The sequence below is a fragment of the Medicago sativa genome, chromosome 4 (genome assembly GCF_051527215.1).
Source record: "Medicago sativa cultivar Bolivia chromosome 4, Bolivia_mono, whole genome shotgun sequence".
Classification (NCBI taxonomy): domain Eukaryota; kingdom Viridiplantae; phylum Streptophyta; class Magnoliopsida; order Fabales; family Fabaceae; genus Medicago; species Medicago sativa.
The window spans coordinates 11,263,875-11,288,316 of record NC_140752.1 but is presented as its reverse complement, the minus strand read 5'-3'; the positions used below and the strand labels follow the sequence as shown (position 1 = coordinate 11,288,316).

The window sequence follows — 24,442 nt, the reverse complement described above, 5'->3', positions numbered from 1 at the left end:
TTGTTTTATTGCCTCACTTTGGTGTTCTTGGCATTCATGATTTCTTGAAGATATGTTTTTGGAACAAAGTTTTGAAGAGAAAGGAACACTCATTTTCATTCCCAATCTTAGTAAGATTTTTTTTAATATTCACATTGTTGAAGTTGGTTTTAAAGTTGTATATAGTTTGTTTCTAGTTCCATATTGCTCAGATTTTCAAACTATTGAGCGTATAAATATGATTGAATATCCTCATGCATTGAGTTAGTTGTTAGGAGGAGATTCAAACCCATTTTATATGGCATCAGTGCCACATACAAATGTGATTGAAAGACCTCATAAAAGGCTAGCTTTTGCCCTGTTTCTTTTGGTTTGTTCCGTTGTTCTTGTTCACAAATTCTAAAATTCTAAATTTGCCTGGAGAAGAATTTGGTTGAATTGAATGCAATGACTCTATTTTGTTCTTACAGGGGAAATATTATATATGTGCAATTTGGACACCATTATTTAAAACATGAAAGTGCAAATACGTTCGTTAAAAGTCTTAAATGGGGAACCACTGGTGAAGATTATTCTTTGTATTTAGATACCAAACTTTAATAAATTGGATATGAGATGATAAAAGAAAGGCTTAATAGCAATTTTAGCCCCCTAACTTTTCTAAAGTTGTGATTTTAGCCCCCTAAGAAGAAAACTACAAAATCGCCCCCTAAGTTTTGCACATGCGGCAGTTTTGGCCCCAAGACCAATTTTGACTCGGTCTACGCGGACGTGGCACCATAAGTGAGGTGCCACGTGTTAATTTTTTTTTTTTTGCCTTGGGGGGCCAAAACTGCTACAGTTGCAAAACTTAGGGGGCGGTTTTGTAATTTTTTTCTTAGGGGGTAAAAATCGCAACTTCGTAAAAGTTTGGGGGCGAAAACTGTTATTAAGCCTAAAAGAAAACATACTAGTGATCTATAAGTACAAGTTGAAGAAAGTAACGAGCTATTCGTCAATCATTGGTTGTAAATAGAAAATGTTCTTTTATCATCAAAGTTTTGTAGCTAATTAGGTGGTTACAAATTGTGGTAAATCATAGACGTGTTCGTTAATCATGTTTTATAGTACATCCAACTGTGAATGTGGTACTGTTTTGGATTACACTCATCCTACACCTTCTTCCTAAAGCTTCTTGTGATGTTTTTCTTTGCACAATCTGAAACCTCCTTTCCTTACACTCATCCTAGACCTTCTTCCTAAAGCTTCTTGTGATGTTTTTCTTTGCACAATCTGAAACCTCCTTTCCAAAGGTATAGTAACTCTAGAGTTAAATGGAGTAATGATGATGAATCCACCATGCCCCCCCCCAACTTTGTTGTTCCATATAAAAGTGAGTACACTTTAAACGCATCCCTGACTCGCACATTATTGTTGATTCAAAAATGTTCCATGGTTATGACTACTCGTTATTAGACATTTAGACTCATGAAAACATCAATTATGTGAATCGTACAACTCTAGAGTTCTCCTCATACATTTAGGGTGTATTTGGATGGAGGGTTTATGAGGGGAGGGCTTAGTTTTCTATTTTAAATTATGGACATTATAAAATGATTTTTTATTAAATTGAATTAACAACATGATAAATGATTATATAATACTTCAAAAACACTTAATTTATTTTAAAAACATTTTACGTTGTTCGTAATTTAAAAATTAAAAGTGAACCCTCCCCTCCCTTCCCCTCCTAAACCCTCAATCCAAACACACCCTTAATACATGACTATCAACATGTGAAAAAAGAAATGAAAATGTGTATGACTAAATATTCCCTTGAAAGTTGGTAGAATCAAAATTAGTCATTAAGAAAATAGATTAAAAGTACAATTAAGCCAGAAAATAGACAGTTTTTCCCATTTAGTAAATTCACTCAATTCGGATCAGTGACTCAACTCAAATTAGTTGGAACATAACGTAATAAAATCAAATTAAAAAGTAGTGAGAATCAACGTGCTCTCACGAGCTCAACGTTAATGATACATCATGTCTTTAACCATAAATCTCATGTTACTGTATTATTTGATCATTTCCACATCGTAAAGTTGAAACCAAAACTAGTTAACAATACAACTAGAAATAAATCAGAGAAAGCTATATATTATTATAAATATCTATTCTGTTCTAAAGATGCCAAAAACACGTTCAGTTCTACATTTCAGTATCTGATTACACTACACATAAAGGGCAAAATTCCAATATCAGGATCTCATTCACTGTGTTGCAACCCTCAACTATCCCTGAACCAAAGCTTGAACAAATGATTCTTATAAAATATCCACTTTGACTACGTGATCAAAGCTCACTGCGGCACCCAGGGATAACTCAATTTGATGTAAAAAAGTATTCACATTTCCTGAGCTCAATGGTGTGCCTGGAGCATGAAACAAAATAATCATCGCTAATCGTTGTTCCTTGAAAATGATGGCAATGGCACTGGGCCTTGTGGGCGAAGGATGACAAGCACACCAAACATCCCAAGCATTGGAAGAACAAGAAGCCACTTCAACAATTTATAGTAGTGCATATGGAATGTAAGAGAGAATTCATCAGAGAAATAGAGTCCATTTTTGTCAACCATCTCGACCAAAACTGTTCCTGTGGTCCTTACTCCCACAGTTGGCAGCTTAATTCGATGTTTACCAGGCTGATAATAGGTCTGGTTCTGCTTTATTGTTCTCTCTCCTTGGTAATTGCCAGGGACAAGCAAGGAAGTCTGATGATTTCACAGCATGAAAAGGAAGAAAAAAAAACTTATAAACTGAGTGCTTCATAGGAGAATTAGAGATCGAAAGTAATTTGGATGGGAACTTACAGTGACATGGTATGGTCCTTGATGACCAGATGGGTATCTATAATTATCTACAATCTCAATTTCCACAAAAAAACTCTTTCCTTCCTCATCACGGAAAGCCCTTGAAGGATGAGTTACATAGATGCCTTCACGACCGTACCGATTTGCAACATTATTTCTTCCTTGGTTAGGCAATCTCCATGCCTGAAACATGGTATAAAGCAATTGAGCAAAAGATGAGAGTTTAAATGAACAAGTTTTGAAAATATCCTACCTTGAGGGGATGGTGAGGTGAGGGAGTCGAGAAGCAGAAGACGTTGCCATTCATTGTCGAGACAATCAGATCAAGATCATCCCCACCATCTACATTGTCTGCCAAGACCATGCTATATCTGCATAAAAAAATTACTCGTTCATTTAGCTTCTGGAAAATAGGATGGGAAGAAAATTCATGAAAGAAAGAAACAAAGGTTAAAGAACAGAGCATTTCTTACGAAGTTTCACCAATGTCAACAACATCAGCACAGCCTGTAGGTCCATCAATGAGGTACAAATAACCATCAAACGAAGAGGTAACAAGGGTCAATCCCTTCTTCTTTTCCTTCTGTTTACTTAAATCAACAAGAAGAATTTGATTCATTATTCTTCCATGAGTTATAAATGGGTACCGTCCAATAGGTGATCCATCCCTTCCATCAAGAACATGAATCTTCCCAGATAGTGTTGGTACAACAAGCTCAGTACGGCCATCCCCGTCGATATCACCAATAGTTGGAGCCTGTGGAAAATTAATTTAGAAGACATTGACTAAGGTTAAATTTTTAAGAGCAAAACTGCTCAATGGCTGCTTATACAGTGAGCAAGTTGTACAAGCTATGTTTTTGGACCAAAGGTACAAAGGAATATTAGTACAAGTTGAACCTATGAAGCATATGTTGATTATAAAGTGATATTTCACACAATGTAAGAATTCTACCATCAGAAACAGAAGAGCCCATGTCTTAACAATTTGGGAAGAAACAGAATTAAAATGAAAACTGGCAGCTCAAAGGAATAAATTGAGACCATGATTGAAAGTGTTTCATTGACAAAGGCAAAATGGGTAATTCTATTTCTTTCAAAAACCTGTTGGCAAATGAGAAACTTAAAGCTAAAATTATTATTTAAGCCCTGGCTTGCTTTCATTACTCTTTCTTTTTTATCTAAAACTCGTGTATTCTTCCTTTTCACTAGTATCCATTATAGTCTCCGGCTTCTCCGTCCATCTTATAATTACCTTGTCGAGAGCACCACATTGGATGTGAAATGGCATCCCTAATCTTATAAATCGATTTTGTAGGATTGATTTAAGTCCACCCCAAATTCTAAGAAATCCCATCAACCCAAACCAATTTAAAAATGCTATTAAACATACACTGTCGGCTCCACGTTCAATATTCAGCAAAACAACAGAAAATGCTCACAATCATGCTACACTCATTGACATGCCAAGGAAGATTGAGATAGTACATTACATGTGGAATAAGACTCTTCAGATGCTTTTCCCAAATCATATCTCCTTTGGGGGTCGATGCAACAACATTTCCATGGGTATCAGCAGTAACTAGCTCAATTTTTCCATCATCATTAATATCAGCTGCAACAACACCTGCTTGAATCTCGGCCATTTCAAGAGGGAACTTCTCTCTAACTTTACCTATTTGAGGAAGAAAAAAAAACTATTAGCATTTAATAAACCAAAGAAAATATATATTTGATTCCAAAGCTTCTGTTCGACTAATAAACAAGGACATTGCTAAAAGTCCCTACTTAAAACCCCTAATTATGATTCACAAAAAAAAAAGGCCCTAATTGAGCTTATAAAAAAAAATCCCGAATTTTAAGATTTCAGAGCCAAAAAATGTCCGACCTTGCAATGCAAAACTTTATTGTCAAAAAACTGCAAAAAAAACAGCAGAAAGAAGCATAAATAAAATTCTAATAGGGTCACAGAAAAGAAACACTTCTGGTCTGTATTGATAATGATGAAACTTAGGGAAGAATCCTCTATACAAAATAACTTAAAACAGTAAATTGTAATGGTTGGAAATGGAGATGAATCTCCTTGTAAGGGTGGTATGGTTGTGCTACTATCTGGGATTGATAACTACAAAATCAATAATAAACAAAAGTCCCAGAGAAAATCAATGAAGACCTCATAGAAGCATATTAAAAAACACATTCTTAATATAAGCGAGTAGCAGAGAAGCAGGCTCCAGGCATTACCATGATGATCTAACACATAGAATAGGCCATAAGAAGTTCCAACAAGAATGTCCAGATACCCATCACCATCCAAGTCTACAACAGTTGGAGAAGAATATACGTACGCTCGGAAGTTTGCTGTATCTGTACTCATATCAAGTTCTGCAGTCCACTTGACTTGTTTTGTGTCCAGATTAAAAACAACAATACCACCAGCAACATATTTCCCAATGTCAATATCGCCCAATTCTTTCATATGCTCCTGGTTGTCATAATACCTGTCAGCTTAAACATTGCTAATTACCACCAGACCACTAAATTGACAAATACTCATTTGTTAAGAAAACCAATAATTGTCAAAAATCATATTGCACTGAGCTATGTATATTATTATAGTAAAAATCCTAATGCATCAAAAAATTTCAAAAACAGGATTAACAAAAACAGAGCCAGATTCAAAGTATAAAGATGATTGAACGAATTTAGCTTTAAATAAAATACTTCACTGGCTTGATGCCTCTCAACAATTTTGAAATCTCACCAATGTTCTAGTCATTTATGGATACAACCCAAGAATATAGCATTCAATCTTGTGCCTTTTATTTTTTCATTGAAGACCAGGTGTATATCTAGAGCTTAGATAACTATTTATCTATCTATTCTATGCTTTCAATTAATATAAAATATATATATAAAATTTATTACACACATGCACATACAATAAGCATATTTGTATTGTGTATTATATTCAGCCAATCCTTTGTGTAAAAGATTGGGCTGAGTTTGATTGCAATTAATAGAAGGAATGGTAATTACTGGATTAAAAAGAAAACTGCGAGTTTCATTGATATTCCTCTTATAGAAAATATTATTAACACCATTATCTGTTAAAACGCCACATCTCCAAAGCTCCCAGCATGTGACTTTTATCGTTTCTGAAGTAATTTGATTCATCTTGCAGATAAGTATTGGTTTAACAAATCAGAAAGACATTTTGAATATTTATGATTCATCTTTCGATAATCAGTAATGAATTAAAATTATAATATATCTTTTGTTTTTAGCTATTCAATATGTATACAGCTGCAAAGGGATGTCAGAAATTTTTTTAGAGAACTGGGTGCCAATTCAACCAAAAAAAGAAAAACTCAGTCCATGCAGATTGGATTGAAAACATCTGAAGTTCTAAACCAAATTTCTTTCTCTATCAGAGTGAAATTGTAGGGACCTTTCTTTCATCTGTTTTTAATTTGACATCTCAATTTCACAATGTAAAATTTTATCTTCCCAGCATACCCTGTTTCCGATACTGCAAAAGAGATCATGTATTGAGTTCTCTGACAATGCCAATATTTTTTAAGCTCAACTTGAATATTGGTTTTGATGCAAAGCTCAAGTAGCAGCAACCTTGTTTCGTTTGAAGTAATTAAAGTCTGAAATTCCTATATCCTATTTTTGTTGGGTTCATTATGATAGGAACCAAAATAGTCAGCTAAAGGTGCACAACTAGTCAGCTAGTCAGCTACCATCCTATTCACATAACTATGACTATGAATTCCAATCACAACGTTGTTATGATAAAGAAAGCAATAAAAAATAATGAAATTTAAAAATAAAGTATAAGCATAGACTCACTCTTGGTCAAAAAAATAAGAAACAGCAACAACCATTTCCATTACGCCATCATTGTCAATATCTGCAATGACCTGGAAAAGACAAGAAAACGACTTGTTTATACTTTCTCTCGGACTTTCACAAATCCAGAATTGATAAACTGTAAATTAATAAAATAAAATTAAAAGGTGTAGGAGGAACTAACAGGAGTGGACAAGATGTGTGAGTCAACATTCACGTAATCCTCTAATTTCTCATGCTTCCCTTCAATCCATTCTTCATCACCCCACAATGATTCATCAACATAATCATCATAATCATAGTTGTACTCATCAGCCAGGTCATCACTATTGCGGAATAACTCAAAAGATGAATCAGCATCTGCTTCCAGTCCTTCCTCATTTTCCACAGTTGCAGCATGAACTTCTTCCTTACCTTTGGATTCAGAACCAACTTGCTCAGCTCCTTTTAAGTTGTTATCTTCCAGCAGCCGCCTCCCAATGCTAGTCTTGTTGTCTGCATTAACAGTCTCCACAGAACCAGCACTGACAGATGAATTATCAGCAACTGTTGGCATCTTAATACCCTCCTCTGATTGGCTTCCATTTACTTTCTTTTCAGGCTCTGGATTAGACACATTTTTTGTATCAGGGTGACTTTCTGTTGATGTGTTAATACTCTCCTCTGATTGGCTTCCATTTATTTTCTTTTCAGGCTCTGGATTAGACACGCTTTTTGTGTCAGGGTGACTTTCTGTTGATGTGGAAGCTGAGGAATTAACTTCGTGTCGGCTTCCATTCATTTCTACAAGGAGAATCATCACCCAAAGATAAAATTAGATTAGATAAAAATACATTTCACAATCGCATGAAATTCAAAATTATTGTAGACCGCAGAAACTTCGTGGCTGCTACAGTGATTGAATCCTCTGTTAAAAGCTGTTTTATTGTGTAGATAATGAAAATATAAGGATTTTTTACCTATATGCTTATATCCAACAATTATCTAAGCGATAAGCACAGCAGAAACTTACGGGACATAGAATTCGCGATAGTAGCTTCTTGGACAAGTTGGTCATCATGAACATCAGGATGGGTACGGTCCACTGGATCCTTATTCAAACCCACATACCAATTTTTAAGCACTTTCCTACGTGGGACCTCAAGCTTGTCTGACATGATATAGCCGGAAACCCTAAAAATGAAAAATCATTGTAACAACCTTAATAAAACACCTCAAAGCAATGGATAATTTGTAAATGGAAGAAAAATTTGGAAACTGTATAAAGCTCACCTGAAAAATAGCACTTCACCATTGTAGGTTGCCAAAGCTATTTCTCTCACGCCATCTTTGTCTATGTCATATAGAAGTGGACTAGAATGCACAGTCGATTGGTGGAAAGCAGGCCAGCCTAAAAAACCAAGAAGAAGAATGATTTGAATAAAGTCAAATCGAACACCAGATGATCTATCAGAATAAGGACAGGTGCTGATCATTAGCATTTGCAATGATTAGCTGAACATTAAAAACCCATTTACATTGGTCCTCTGCAGACCACCCTTTCGTAACAATATAACATCCTACCCTTCCTTAGGCTTCCATTCAGAACTATAGATAAGTTTCTTCTCCGTCAAAGATTGGGATTTTTAGACATTGCTTGTTGAATTCTCTCTAAAACCTCCAAGTTCCTTCCATTCTCCAAGAATGATAAGAATGGGATCCTTCATTCTTGTTTTTTTTTTTGAGAGGGAAAAGGAAATCATTCTTGTTGAATATGAACAGCGGCTTCTGAATTGTCAATATGCAGGACCCGAATCTCCAATACCAGAGATCTGATACCAATTAATAGAAACTGGTATTTTTATTAGCATATTTAGGGAATATATCCCCTTATAACAGTACAGCTTGCAGAACATCATGGGTCTACACCACCCAATGTCCAGAAGACCTAACTCTCTCAATTGACATGATGCCCTCTCTATAATTCCTTCCCCTTCTTTATATATATCACAACCTAACCCTTTATGACTTTATCTACATCACACCCTAACAGTACAAGGAGCCATTCCGCCTATGGTGTTATGTCATACCTTTAAGCCAAATTTTACATGACTAGTATCTAAGCCAGTAAAAGAGGAGAGTTGTATTAAGAATCAATATCCAACACGAATCGATAATATGACGGCACCGATGCTAAGTCATTACCCATGTGTGAAAAACAAAAAACAAAAAAAAAAATTAAATAAGTCATTACCCTTGTGTGACACACTATGTAGCTCAAGTATAGTTAATGAGCAAGAGCTGAGCCATTACACCAGCTTACAAAAGTAGTGCAAACACAGGCATGTTGAAATTTTTAGTAAATATTGGTTGCGATGAAAATTCAAGCCACACATGGGACAGAGAATCAATCATTTCTGCGTCATTTGCTTCTCTCTGGTCATAGAACACCAGTTAGTAACTTAGTGTTCTTCTTAACTATCGTCTAATTCCTTCTCTTATGGCCCTCTAAATTCTGTCTTAATCTAAATCCCTTCAACTAATCTCAAGGCTACATTCATATTATAAACATAACTAACCAAAATATAGCTACAACAAAAATATCATCAGGACAAGGAACATATATTTTATCTTGATACACATGTCTTAAACAAAAATGAAAGAGAAACATTGACGATCTTTTTACCTGGCATTTTGTCTCCATCGGTGCCCTCAAGAACTTCAAGGTAGTGAACAAAAGAGGGAACCACTATGTCAAGCTTCCCATCACTGCCAAAACAAAATTGCAGTGATTTGATTTGACGACACAAGAAAGCAAGCCGTACTCAAGATTAAGCTACTCCCTACATTTCTTTTCTTTGGTAGTTTAAGGTTTTCACAGACATACTAATAAATCGTTTACCTAAAAATGTATACATATACCAAAATACCCTTAACTTTATCATTAATACTTTTTTGAAGGGTTTTGAAGGGGGGAGTTTGTATCAAAGTTCCCTTATTTCAAAACAATTGATGTATGTTTGTATGGAACTACCCTATATTCAAAACAGTGAATTTATTTTATGGCAGGTTTTAGTTTTATCAATTGACATTGTGATTACATTTAATTATGTAATTTTCTCAAATTATTATCGGTGTTGACGTGTCAGTCCGTGCTCCATTAGACAAACAAATACACATTCATGCAATTCAACCACAAAAACACACAAAGATTACCTGTTAATATCAGCAATCAAGGGATTTGCATAAACACTAGAACTAACTTCCGTTTGCCATCTTAGCTCTAAATTCACAGGACATTTCGAATTCACCAAAGCATCTTCATCTCTAAACAACATAACAAAAACCAATCAAAAACTCAAAAAAAAAAAAAAAACTAAATCAATGAAATTAAACGAATAATGCAACTATGAGTAACTACATTTCTGGGTATCCGAGCGCATCATCGGTGGCTTCACGTTCCCGAAACGTATTATTCTTCTTGGAATCCTCCTCGGAGAAAACGGAGGATGAAAAAGTGGAGAGTAGAAGAAGAAAAAGAAGAACTTTTTTGGATGAAAAGGGTTTCATAAGAACAAATTAGGGATTTGGTTACGCCAAATTGAAAGATTGAAGATTGATTTGATGATCAATTGAAAACCCTAACTAGAATTGAAGTAGAAAGGGTTTAGCATTGACTCCGATCTGAGTGTGTGAAGTGATGGGTGCTCTTTGGATTTACAGTTTCAAACTAGAATCAAAGAAAGAGGACGACACCAATTGGACTCTCAAAATTGTCTTTCTTTTGTTTATTATATTTTCCCAACACTCAATTTTATTTTATTTTTGGTTAGGGTATGTTTGGATAAACGGCTTATTTGGAAATTATAGCACAAAGTGTTTATCATGATAAGCGCTTGTATATAAACTAACATAAGCTATTGCTATAATAAAGGATAAAATTAAATTAAATTGTTTTTGTTTTTGTTTGTACTATAAGTTGTTTTTATAAGCTATATAAATAATTTATTAAAATATCTGAAAAAGAGCTTTTGAAAATTGTTATAAGTTGTTTTCATAAGTTCTTCTAAACAGTTTTACAAAATTTGTGTCACTAAAAATTTTAAATAAGTCAATCCTACGTGATGTGGTATTAATTTATTCGGTTTCAACTCTATATCTTTTTAATTTCTCTTCTTTTGTTTTTTTTATGATTGGTCACGACTTATTTAACATTATATTATTGAAGACTCTGAACAATTAAGGCATTCATTTTAATGCCATGTCTTCTAATAAATTATCACGTTTTCATATTGAATTGTCAAAATAATGGATTGGTCAAAATTTCTGAAATAAGGATCAAAATTGTACAATCTAAAAATCGGGAGACCAAAATTGCGATTTTTCTAAAAACGAAGACCAAAATTGCATAAAAACCTTTTCTTAATGAAAACTGTTTAGATAATCAAGGTTTAACATTGGGCAACCATTAAGAGCATGGTCTGAATTCACTTCATTGTGAAATATGAGACAACCTCTTATCATGTGAACCAACCTACATAAGCTAAGAAGACTCAATAAAAGAAAAGTATTTTTTTTTGAAGGAAAAAGAAAAGTATATATTATTACTATTACAATTATTTTTGTTGTAATTTTTTCCCCTTTATTAGTAGTAATCAATACCAGTCCTCGTGAACATAACTCAGTTGGTATGAACAATGGATAATATATGCAACTTGTCGGGTTCGAACCCCGGCCACCCCAAAAAAAAAGAGTAGTAATCAATATCAATTAATAGACGCTACCATATATTTTTTGGAATAGAGATCCTCTATTTTAAGAAATAAATGGCAATGTCATTTATTATAGTTGTGATAGTTTTAGTATAATAGTAATATAGATGTCCGTTTATTTTAAGAAATAGAGAGGATCCTTCAGAAGAGTGACCGAAGAGTCACTTACATAACAGGATGTCTAGAACACACATGTCAAAAAGAATCGTAATTGAAAATATTTTTTCAAGTACAACGAGTAACGGTTGATCCCACAACCTAGTTGAATAACCTTTTTACTTTCTCAAAAATACAAACCCCTCATCGAATAGGAAAGTATTTTTATTTTATAATTTAAATTAGCATGATTTTCAATACAAAATTATTGTTTTAAATGTTGCAAAAGACGAATACAAAATATGCTGTTAATACTTCTGACATTTTGTAGTTTTGAGAGCTACTTGATAACCACACAAAAAAAGTGAGGTGCAACATCAAATATGCTGTCAAGTCACAAAGAATGGAAGGCTTGCTCCTAGTAGTTAAATTAATATTCACATACAGAGAAAATTCTAACCAATATTCATCACATACATAGAAAAATCTAACCAATGTACTGGAACTTGATTCTAAGAAGTAACAGTTACCATTTGAATAATTTATAATCACTAAATAAAATAAAATTGATAATATACAATAATATCCTAAACCTAACCCTATTGATCTAGACAACTAAAGGAAATGGATTCAGAATAAAATTTGTGACGCAACTCGGCAGCACTGCTGCAAGGACCAACTAATTACATAAGCAACCTTTGCATGATGGCCAAATACATAGCCAAATCCAACAAATACCAGAAGCAGACACCAATGGTTACATATGTTTATGTTTTCACCAGATCTTCTACACTACAAACATCTCATTCTCCCACCAGTGAAATAATTTAAGGCATTATGAGTCCCTATCTAACCACAATGAATCACCTTCGCTGCTTTGCGGCATGAGCAATCTGATTTGCTTTACTATCACTTTTTATCCTGTCCGCATACATGGGAAGGCGAATTATCTCATTTATTTCATTCAACAAGTCTTCCTCTGTGATGTTGTCTTTTATGCTTCGCATCACCTATAAAATTAAGTAAATGGCTGAATCCAAGTACAGATTTAGAGATAAAAGAAACTAAAAATTGGGAGTTAGTATTGGACCTTTCTGTAAGTATTAAACTCATTTGGAGTTGATTTATCTGTTCTAATTCGCAGGAATATCCATTCCAGGTTATCAAAATCCCAAGAACACTCGATGATCTTTCCGGAATAAAATGAGGGTTCTGTGCCATCTGCAGATTTAATGTTACCAGAAAGCAATTAAAGCAAGTGAAATCGAAATAAAACAAACTATGAACTGTGGACTTGAAGAAGAAAAAAAACAAAATAATATTGAATTAAAACAAAAGATAACATCATGTATTAGTTTTACTAAAGCATCATCCTTCTCAACCCACTTTTTGGTGGGCACTAAAGTAGAAACTGATATTAACATGTGTAGCATTAAGAAATAAATAGCATCATTAAATATGCAAATGCACCTATTCACGAATTATTTAATCATAACTTGTTGCATATACAATTAAACTTTGTTAAGTTAAACAAACATACACATGCTAGAAAATAAATATGATTATTTAAATGAGTCGGGCTTTATAATCTTGACTTTAATAACTGAGACATGGGAATTTCAATTTTATTTATTACATTGACCTAGAGAATTATACCTTTTATTCAATATAAATGGAATAGATAGTTAAGCCATAAGTAAACTAAAGCCATGCTCAAGCCTCAAATTCAAACAGGCCAAGCGCAAACCCTTTATTTTGGCTTGTTTAATTAAATGAATCAAGCTTGAACATCATTTTTGCAAGCCAGGTTATAAATTCAAGCAATTTAGCTCTAACGTGTTTACGTCCCAAATGCCATGACTGTCTAAATTTCCTATTCTACAGACACACAACATAATTATAAAAACAAAGTTGGACATATAAAATAAATGAACTTTGCCTGACCTTTGAAAGCAACCTTATTCCCATCCAAGAGTTTCTTCTTTCCCCGCTCATACACAAAAAGTAGCTCCCGATCACCTTCAACCTGCCGATGGAAGCAGCTAAAAATTAGATGGCGCCATCAATATCAAACAACTGACCAAGTAATATCAAAAATTCCAAAACACCATACAAAAGAAGGTGATGATAACCTCAAACAGAAAGTCAACTGAATTTAAATTGGCGTATTTCCACTTTAAGAGTCCTTCATGAGTACGTGGTACATAAGGATCGTCCCAAAAATCTTTCCTCCTTACCTAAAAAACATTTCAAAAATATCAACCGTAAGCCATAAGAGAAAAATGAGGCTTCAAGTATGTTGTGATCAATGTAAGGTTCAAGATGCATGCCCTGAATGGTTCCAGATCATATCTGTAGTAAGGATTTCTGCTCTGGTATATCTGATGTCGTTCGTGATTCCTAGGTTCAATCACTTCTTTCTCAAGCATCTTCCATCTTTCATAGAAGGGTCGCTGCACCAAAATTTGAGCCATTAACCAATAATCATACACAGCTACCAAGAATCAAGAAAGGCATGAAAAAAAGTAGAGCAGATAAAAACAACTCGGGAAAGACACGTTCAACTGAGGTGAACTATATAGAATGAAAATATTAAATGCACTAGATTACAGTTAGCTTAGTTACTCTTATTATATGAGCATATGATACTATTACTCTATTTTGTTCTAACAATTCTAAAACAGAAATTAGATCACCCAGCATTATTTTGCACAATAACTTTTAAACCGAACCTCTATTACTGAAACATGGTTGATTGCCATAAGATCATATATAAGGTATCTTCTCTCCTGCTTATTTGAATCTGGCAAGGTATCTATAACCATCTCACCATCCAGCAATGTGAAATGGTGGGTCTTCTCGCCCAAACCCTTAGAACCAAAATATAACAAATTATCAGTCTCTGCATAATTTATATCAAAACAGAGTGCTAGAAAATAAATTGTCTCTCTAGGCTGCACACTGATCTCTTATTATAGTACAATTGCAATCAATCAAGAAGCTGATTACGAGCCAAAGTAACAAACTTACAGCCTTATCCCAAGCTAATTTACATCACTCATCATAACTACAGTGCATCATCAAATTCACATCATCACATGTGCAGTGTGCTATATATAAGACCACTATTCTAGTGGGAATATGTAGATCAAATCAAGCTTGTTACAAATATAGCCACTTCTAAGGGAATACGACAACAACAAATACTAATACAGATAAAGCTTTTATCGATTAGGATGACTTCTGTATGAGGATATAAATTTAAATAAAGCATGTGTAACAATTTTTAAAACAGTGGTGGTTGGTTGATGTACACCATAGAGGATTTCCCAACACCAGCTTGGAGTTGGTTACAGCTGTCAACAACAAACTACTGCCGTCCTTAACCAACTATTGCATGTTCTTTAGTTAAATCTATAGCCTCATAATTTCTAAGGGAATAGGTTGGAAAAATGCCCGGTCCAAAAGAAGCTAGAGAACTTTATACAGAACAGAATCATGCTTTCATGAGGATGAGGAGGATAGAGATTCCAAGTGCTGGTAGACGGTAGAACTGCAGGTTATGACTGGTTACTCTTTTTCACTTTTAGTGATAGTCTCTAGTAGTCAGAGGTAGAACCAGTGGTGATTTGTAGGCGACAACTGTTGAAAAGCAAGTGAAAAAGGATAATGAAAATGAACTAGAAAATGCTTGGTTGAAATGATTTCAGGAGAACACTGAACACCGATGAATACTGGACACTAGGTGCCACTGGCCAGTCTAGGAACACCAAGGATACTTGGGTGATTTGGCCAGATCTTGAAATTTTAAGGTTGGCATTAAATAGAAGAGTGCTGAAAACCATGCAAAATGTAGCGAGGACTTGACAGAGTAGAGGCATAATGAGAAAGGAAAATGCCAGACTTGGAGCACAGCAGGAAAAGTCACACCACTAAAACAATGTTGAAACAGTATTTTGGAACTGCCTTACTCATAATGTATTGTAAAATATATAGAGGCGAAGAGTTTGCTTGCTGTAAGATAATCACTAACTAACTTACCACCAGATCCCTAGATAATGTAAAGAAACAAAAGTCATTATGGATGATAATGGCATTTACACATGCTGTAGAATCTATTTATGTTAAATATGATCCAAGAGTAACAACCACTATTAGAAATTTCAAATATAAAGTAGCATAATACCTCATTAGTAGTACTCCTGCAAGGAAACCTCATTTGGACCCTTCGACAATTAAAATTTCTGTTGATCAAGTAACACCCATCCATTGTTATTACCATCATATACCGTGTACCATCGGCCTTCCATGTTGCATAATAATAACGTTGTCGTAGTAACTGCAAATTATCCCTGCATACCAACATAACCAAATTTAATATAGATTCACTGACAAAAAATGTAAAAATTAATTGGGGACACTGATTTTTTATATCAATTAAACAAGTAAATTTACAAGAGAAGGGCAAATACATAATTAAATTTAATACTTTCTTTTTTACACAATTATTGGAGATAAATATAATTTAAATTCGTGAAGATAGTGTTGTAAAAGGACACGTATATACAAAAACTTTAGCTTTAAATAATGGGAAAAAATCTCACTGTACATTTATAAAAATAAAAAAGTTGCAAATGATGTATTGTAAAATGACCACTGATTCTAGGCATACGGTTAGAATCTAATCATTCGAAGATATGGCTTAGTGAAATGGTTTGTACTTGCAACTACAAAGAATGTAAGGAATGAGAAAAAATGATATTCATACTGACATAATGCCTTGAATAATATGTCATTACAGAGAGGTATTTAAAAAATTGTTCCCTTCCCTTTGTTATATGCACTACTAGATAAGGTTTAGAGGTAAGTTAGCGCCATGAAATCTTTGAACAAGAAGAGATATATCGGGTTACAATTTAAGTTCTAATTGTGAAAAGTATCCTCCGGTAAAACTGAGAATCTATAGGTTCTCAGAAACCAGCACCAGGCATTGTTGTAGATAAAACATTACGCAAAAAGGGATTGTAAAAAAGAAAATGCACAAAAACAACCCAATACGAAATACAATGCACAATTGTCCAAAGTCATGGTGTAACAATAACACAATGGAAAGATCAGGCTGGCTATGTGGTTGGGGTGGGAGTGTTAAGGAGTTGAGTGGTAAAAATTGAGAGGGTCATCCCCACCATAATACTAACTATGCTAACATTTACCATTCAAAAAAACACACACACACAACACAAAACGTGCAGTAGCAAATGAAATAGCAGTCCTACTTTATATGTATTATTAATTAAATCAATATAACATATCAAAACATGATTTAATGGCTCAAATAAATAGAACCTGTTGAGAGAAACTGGGTGTGAACCTGGAAATTGTGTATGTCCTCTGGCCTGCATACTAGTGGTTAGTGAACTGGCTATGAAAGCATCAGAAGTACATAAAGCAGGTAAATCATAAAAATGAGAGGGAAATGAAAGGCGTGATCTGTGAACAGCTTTTGAAAAAAGCAATGTATGTTATCGCCTGCTTAGTTCACTCATAAAAAGCAATGTACAACATAGAATTTCAAAAGAATATACATATTGGATGAACATTCAAAATAAATAGAAACCACGTGCAGCTAAGACAATATTTACATTAAAAATGAAGCAACACGAAATCAAGAAGAGCTATCCAAGCACATTTTCCACAAATCACCAAATCACATAGTAAAATGTGCCACATACTTCGTGACCTTACAACTCAACATGAAAAAAAGTTCATAGCAATATATATGTATATATATCGCAGCCAAATTTATCTAAAATTGGAAAAAGGCAAGTACGAATGCAATTTACACAAATGATAAAACCAAGTAATCAGGAAATGAGTACATGTAACTCCAAATAGTACGAAGAGCAAAACCTCCAAAATCAAAGATACTAACAGAATACATAATGTTGAAAACATAAAATGACAAGATCAAGCACATCAAATGACTAGTACAATAGTGTAATGTGACAAACAAAAGGATCGGTTCAAATGATTGTTAAAAATTAGCAGAATATGCACCATCAACTCCTTTGTTGTAATATAATTTAAATGAGTAAAAATGAAAAGATGCAGTGACCTTGTTAAAACTTCAAATTCATAATTTTAGAAATGAATTCTCAAATTTAAGAATAAACCCATACATGAAAGTAAGAAGGCTTACCCCAACACCCAATCTAAGTGTTTGATAACAGAACTGTCGAAATGCATTTTGCTGATCTCATCTCCTAAAACATCATCGTTCGTCATCTGTGAGCTTGTCTCACGGTTCTCCTAAGAGAATGGGAAAAATGCCAAGTTTAAAACATGTCAGGTGGTTGAGTCCACAATTTTTATGAGTATTAGTATGTCACCATTTGTCTCAAACTACACAATGATAAATTACAACCTCCATTGATAGATGATTAAATTATAGTCACCGCACTCCCCTCTAGTTTTAAAAAATTAAACTTACCTCCCAATATGTGCTACATTTTACTCTATTTTAATATGAAACTCGCTTTGGATCAATTTTCTTGCCTTGATTTTTGGCATCATCTGCAGCTAGTTGTGATCTTTATTATAGAAGAAAAAAACCCAAACAACAACAACATCCAAATCACTCGACTTCTTCAAAAACACATTCAAACTCATAAAAGAGTACTGTTTCGATTTCTTCATCTGATAATAAGCCCTTGCAATCCCTTTATCTTACACAATCGAAGAAGTTGGAATTTTTTGTTCTCATAAATCCATTTCAACTTTTTGAATCCCATTTCAATTTTATGGCTCCATGTCTCATTCCAGTTTGCCACACAATATTTATAAAATTCACAATTGTTTGTTACGAGAGAGTTCGTAAAAAAATAGGAATTTATTGGAGAAAAAGATAATAACTGACAATTGTTTGTTACGAGAGAAAAATAACATTAAATTTAATGGAAAGATAAAGTGTGTGCAAAAAAATAGGAATTTATTGATGGATTAAAATGAGGGTATAATAGGAAGAAAATGTGCAAAAATATACTTCGCTACTTTAGTGGTGATTTTCTAAGAATACACTTACAAAGGAGCGGAAAGAGTAGTAAAGTCTTGTTCAATTGGTTTTTTTTTTAAATCAAGACAGGCACGCAAAAATATGACAATAAGGCAGAAGTAGGGGTGTTCATGGTTCATAAACTGAATTGTAACTGAACTGCATTAACAGTTTGGTTCAATTAATAAAACCATTTTGATAAAAACTGGTTAATTTTTCAAACCAGTTCCAATTCAGTTCTAAACCGGTTCAGAACCGGTTTGTAATTGTAAACCGGTTTAACTTATTTGAACCGGTTTTTTATTATAACCGAATTACTTTTAATTGATTTTTAAACTGATTTTCGAGTTAATTGTTTTAAAACCTATTTTTTGTGATTTTATAACCAAAACAGTAGTGCAATGGAGATTAGGAATAAACAATTGTTTTCTGCAACTTTGTTAATGTACTCTAGCATTGTTCACCATCTCGTCAGATAGAAGTTCTCAGTACTAGTAGATGGAAAAGCAACTCTAAGCATTTTTGGAGATGATGATTTGACGAGATTCATCATCAAATTCGAGTCTACGTTCATCATTTACATCATTTATGAATACAAGTTTCTGACGAGAGCTATTGACATCTATATGTTGAAAATCAAGGCATAGATCTGGAAATAAACAAGACTATGAATGCAAGGTTCAGTTTTTTCACAAAATCCATTTCAACTTCAATCATTCATTGACGCCATAAGTATTATTATTGTTGGTTTGATTTAATTTCTTTTTATTTTTAATTCTTGATTTTCATATTTTTTCATAGTGTCATTGTTTTTTTGTTTTTTTAGTTAATTTTGTTCTCGGGATGTTAAACATTTTGCAGATAATTTTATTTTATTTTATTTTTTCAAAAAGGTTCTTAAATTCAAACCGGTTATGAACCGGTTTTAAACTGTACTGGAACTGGTTTGAAAAAAGTGGTTCAGTTCAAAACTGTTTGAAATGGTTCAGTCCAAAATAGGGTTGGATGCAGTTTGGTTCATAGTTTGGTGCAGTTAACTGAATTATTTGAACACCCCTAGGCAGAAGATCCAACTATGTTGCCACCTAAAGCTCTAACGACACCAAGGTTTCTTAATTCTTTAAAGAATATTAAAATTTCTTTAAAGAATATTAAAATTTCTTAAGTCAAAATAAGGGAAGTATTAATAAGTGCTCTTAGGACACTTATTTACTACAAGTTTAAAATAAGAAACTCATTTTAGAATTTGCGCATTCAAGACATTAAAACATAAAAAATTAATTTTTTATTTAAAATTTATCAATTATTTCTATTATTGAATCCTTAACAAGTATGCTTAAGACACTTGTTAGCATAATCCTAAAAATAATGATACATTGACAAAGTCTCATTTGTAAATTGTGTAACATTCATTTTTTTATTTTCTGTAAATGTATTACATTCCTTGGTGATGTGAGCACCCTACTATAAATAAAAATGAAACCAACTGCCACTATCGATCAATCAAGGTTGGTTCCGAGGATAAATCATCCATCCATACATACAACTACAACTAGTGGAGTACAGTACTTTAATAAGGAGGTGATGAACCAAACCTTTTTGGCAACAATTAAAGAAAGAGCCACCCACGAGACAGACATGGCAACCAACCAATGACACATAACACCTCAATTACATGTTTCAACAAAAGTAAAAGCCATTTTAAAGCAAAAGTAATAATTACATCAACCAGAATCCAACAACACAACAATAATAGTGGAGTAACAACTAATAATGGAATGGAACAGGAATCCACTTCCCCAAAGTAATTGAAAAAAAAGGAGATGGCAGAATGGAAAAATGAGTAGAAAATTCAAAGAGCAAACAAATAAGAGCCTCAAGATACAAAAATACAAACATACGCACAGGATTTTAATTTTAAGCAAGTAAAAAAAAATGGAATGTGACTCTGATAAAACAAAGTCCACCAAGTAAGGTGGAGGGGGCAAATTGAACGAGAAGATAGTGTGATGCACCACCATCTATCTACAATTCTATATCATTGTGGTCATGTTGGATTTGGTCTTGGTCCTCTTTCAAGCTAGATCGACGTAATTCTTCTATGCTCCGTACCACTTCAGACATTGAAGGGCGCTTATCAGGGTATTGTGCTGCACAATCAACAGCAAGTTGCAGCAACTGAACCATTTCCTCTTCAACATTCTGATACCTAAGGAGCTCAAGATCAAAGACCTCAGAAGTCCACTCTTCTCTAACCACGGATTGAACCCATCTGGGGAGGTCTACCCCTTCTTCATTGAGGAGAGCGTGTGTAGGTGCCTTTCCTGTCAGAAGTTCTAAGAGCAATACGCCAAAACTGTACACATCTGCCTTTTGAGATACTTTGCGAGCATCAGTTACTTCTGGTGCACGGTACCCAGCAACACGGTTTGGGGTAGAGGAAGGACCAACAAGCTGTGCAAGCCCAAAATCAGACACTCTTGCATCATATGATTTGGTTAAGAGTATATTAGATGACTTTATGTTTCCATGGGAAACATTAGGTCCTTGTGAGTGAAGGTACTCAATGCCTTTGGCTGCTCCTAGTGCAATTCCTGATCTCATTTCCCAATTCAGCGGTGTCCTACCTGCTCCTTTGTTTCCTATAACAAATATCACAAACATCATTACACCGTTCTTTCTTCATGCTAATCAACGAATCATGTTATGGGCCATTTGTTGTATCCCATAATTCCAATAAGGAATATGGGATTTCCATGTTAATTGATAGAAAGGCAATATTGCAAGTTGAAAAGAAAAAAAGAAAAAAAACTCAAACCTCTGAATTAGTCGTTTGGTCTATTACTACTAATATTTAGAAAAAATTCTCAATCTAACAGAAGATGAATGAATAAAATGAGCAAATTAACCATTCTTGCAATCCAGTACGTTATTGATAAAATCACAACATCATAAACCCAACCCCTAAATGTGGGTGTAAGAAGCAAACTTCATAATCTTAGATTCTAATTCCTAAAACAGGCTACATTCTGATCTGATGACATTTCCCGTAGTATCAAAAGAAATGCAATGCAATCAATAGCCAAGATGCATTGCCAAAAGTTAAAAATAAAGAAACAACAAGATAAATTGGAGCAATGATTGTGAAAGAAGGAAAGACTAACCATGCAAAAGTGCAGAGAGGCTTCCCATTGACATGTAATCATAAACAAGGAGCTTCTCATCCCTGCTGAAATAGTAAGCTCTTAGAGGTACCAAACTCTGATGATCGATAGCTCCTACCGCTTCAATCTTCTCTCTGAACTCCTTCTCAGTTATTGTCACATCCTTCAACCTTTTCACCGCCACTACCGGCCCTGACTCCAAAACTGCCTTATAAGCCGTGCCAAACGTCCCTTTACCCAACACCTCCGCAGAAGCCCTCAACAGATCTTCCAGATCAAAAGCCCTTGCTGCATTCCCAAAAAACACCAATTTCTTTGCTCCAGCAGCAGTGTTTCCATTGCCATTTGCTTCAACCTTGCTGACTGCAACCGCAGCAGCAGCAGCAGCAGCAGATGTAGTAGAGTATCCATTGCCGTTGTTCTCCAAGTCAGAAATAGACTTGTCGTGAGGAAGTTCAGATTCAGGATGCTGCTTTATGGTAGCAACATCAACAGCACTAGTGTTCTTGCTACTCTTATTCCTACACAAGAAGATCAAAAGAAAAACGAGCAGAAGAAGACCTACAACAGATCCAATGACGATTCCAGCAATGGCTCCGCCAGATAACTTGTTGTTTTTGTTTTTGATGTTAGCATCGTCGGCAGAGAAAGGAGAAGAGGCATCATCTGCGCCGGTTCCAGGGCAGAGTGAAAGGGGTCGACCGCAGAGGGAATTTCCCAGAAAGGAATCTTGAGAGAATGTTTGGAGGTTGATGGGAACAGAGCCGTTTAAGACATTGTTGGAGACATTGAACTGGTCGAGGGTGAAGGCTTTGAATTCGGGGATAGAACCTGAAAGATGGTTGTTTTCAAGGAAGAGGGTTTTGAGTCTGGTGAAGTTGTTGAATGAAGTGGAAATGGGACCAGAGAAGTTGTTGAAGGCCATGTTGAGTCGAACCATGTCAGGTAAGGTGAAGAGGAAGTCAGGAATTTGGCCAGAGAGAAGGTTACGCTGAATGTAAAGGTTCCTGAGGTTGACGCAGGAAGCCAGATCTGAAGGAAGTGAACCGGTGAGAGCATTGAAACGGAGACTGAGTGTGCGGAGGTGGGTGAGATTAGGAAATATGCCGGTGGGTATTTGACCGGAAAGAGCAACGCCGGGAAGATGAAGTTCGACAACACGGTCGTGGTCGCATTGGACGCCGGCCCAGTTGCAGGGAGACTGATTGGTGGCATTCCAAAAGAGAGTACGACCGCCGACAGAAGAACGGAGAGTTAGCAATGCAGCTCGTTGGGAATCCAGATCTGCTGCTTCAGCTTCAGCTTCAGCTAATAATAATAATAATAATCCAACGGCTAGAATTAGTAACATTGATCTGTGAGGAAGCATTCCCATTGCTCCTCTCTCACACACACACACAAATTTCAGCTTCAGCAAATTTCAGCTTGATTTGGATAAATGGATTTGTTGTGTGTAGCTATAGGATGAGAGAGAGAGTAACCGTAAAAACAAAAGAGATGTAGAAGAAGAAGAAGAAGAAGAAGAAGAAATTAAGAAAGAAGGTTCATAATTTCATATTGGGGTTGGGTTGGGTTGGGTAAACAAAAACAAAAAAGAAAAAAATGAAGTATGAGTTGGAAGTCCTCCAGGCTGTGTGCTTATCGAGCCACAACTCATCAATCAACAAAACAAAACAAAAAGTAGATGTGCACCGGCAGTCAACTATGCTTCCTTTTTTTTTTTTTTCTTTTTTTTTTTTACCTTTAGTTATTTATTTACCGCTTCTTTTTCATTTATAAACTCATGTCACATTTACTCATCTTTTAAGAAAAAGTCTCACTTACCAAACTAAAGAAAGAAAAGAAACTTACACGTACGTAATGTTATGTTTTTTTCTTCACATCATAATATATCTTTGATAGTTGTGCAGCATCCCTTTGATAGTTGTGCAGCATCCCTTTGGTCTTCAGTTGAGCAACCCATCTTTTGAGGAGGGTCATTGTCAGGTTGAACAACATCGTCAGTGTTATCCAACTCAATATCAGATTTTATAATGTCATCATTATCATCAACATCAGGTTCCGTCTTTGGGTTGGGGAGGGATGCGAGCACCCAAACTACACAAATGAAGAGATTGAAATAATGGGAATAACTGAATTGAATTGAATTGAAGAAAAGAATAATAATACCTGAGAAGATAAGATTTGAAGAATTGAAGGGAAGGAGTATGAAGAAGAGAAGGATTTGATTTGCATGATTCTATGAATTCTTTTAGCTCGTTTACTTTTCCAATATCCATATCACTTCTTTTCTTTAGGGTTTGCTTCCACTCAGTCAGTAGTAGACGACTGCGTTCTGTTCTTCTTCCTCTCGGCAGCGCTTTGTCTACTGCCATCTCTGCTGCCATATATCAACCGTTGGATATTTCTTTCTTTTTTCTCAGCCGTTGAATTTACTTGTGTTTGTTTATAAGGAAAAAGTTTCAGCTCCTTCTCCACATTCTTTCTTTCCTTAGCACGCGTACTAATTATATTTTATTTTTCTGCATAATAATCAAAGTGTACATAATAATATAATATTAATATTAATCCCTTCAAAGAAAAAAATAATATTAATATTTGTCTTTTTGGAGTAGAGATCTGTTTTCAAAAATAAATGGTAAAGTTATTTATTATAGTTTTATAATAGTAATCTACATGTCCGTTTATT

General features: G+C 34.6%; 3 protein-coding genes across 3 annotated transcripts; all 3 read right to left on the bottom strand.

The window, feature by feature from the left end:
* Nucleotides 1-2,009: 2,009 nt before the first annotated feature.
* DEX1 (defective in exine formation protein (DEX1)) lies at nt 2,010-10,424 on the bottom strand. Its single transcript, XM_085758719.1, has 13 exons — nt 10,092-10,424; nt 9,887-9,997; nt 9,357-9,439; nt 7,964-8,081; nt 7,704-7,864; nt 6,876-7,474; nt 6,692-6,762; nt 5,078-5,334; nt 4,327-4,508; nt 3,307-3,590; nt 3,087-3,204; nt 2,834-3,016; nt 2,010-2,734 (listed from the first exon to the last, which is right to left on the bottom strand). Exons 1-13 carry the CDS (start codon nt 10,238-10,240, stop codon nt 2,420-2,422), a joined length of 2,631 nt encoding a protein of 876 aa, XP_085614845.1. The 5' UTR covers nt 10,241-10,424; the 3' UTR covers nt 2,010-2,419.
* A 1,508-nt stretch (nt 10,425-11,932) lies between these two features.
* On the bottom strand, nt 11,933-18,388 carry LOC146926295 (uncharacterized). Its single transcript, XM_085758680.1, has 9 exons — nt 17,738-18,388; nt 16,885-16,934; nt 15,725-15,890; nt 14,271-14,408; nt 13,869-13,991; nt 13,671-13,775; nt 13,483-13,564; nt 12,629-12,759; nt 11,933-12,548 (listed from the first exon to the last, which is right to left on the bottom strand). The coding sequence occupies exons 3-9, from the start codon at nt 15,821-15,823 to the stop codon at nt 12,402-12,404; spliced, it is 825 nt and encodes a 274-aa protein (XP_085614806.1). The 5' UTR covers nt 15,824-15,890; nt 16,885-16,934; nt 17,738-18,388; the 3' UTR covers nt 11,933-12,401.
* Nucleotides 18,389-20,267: 1,879 nt separating this feature from the next.
* On the bottom strand, nt 20,268-23,364 carry LOC146926294 (putative inactive receptor kinase At1g48480). The gene is made up of 2 exons (XM_085758679.1): nt 21,754-23,364; nt 20,268-21,231 (listed from the first exon to the last, which is right to left on the bottom strand). Exons 1-2 carry the CDS (start codon nt 23,126-23,128, stop codon nt 20,615-20,617), a joined length of 1,992 nt encoding a protein of 663 aa, XP_085614805.1. The 5' UTR covers nt 23,129-23,364; the 3' UTR covers nt 20,268-20,614.
* Between the last annotated feature and the right edge of the window lie 1,078 nt (nt 23,365-24,442).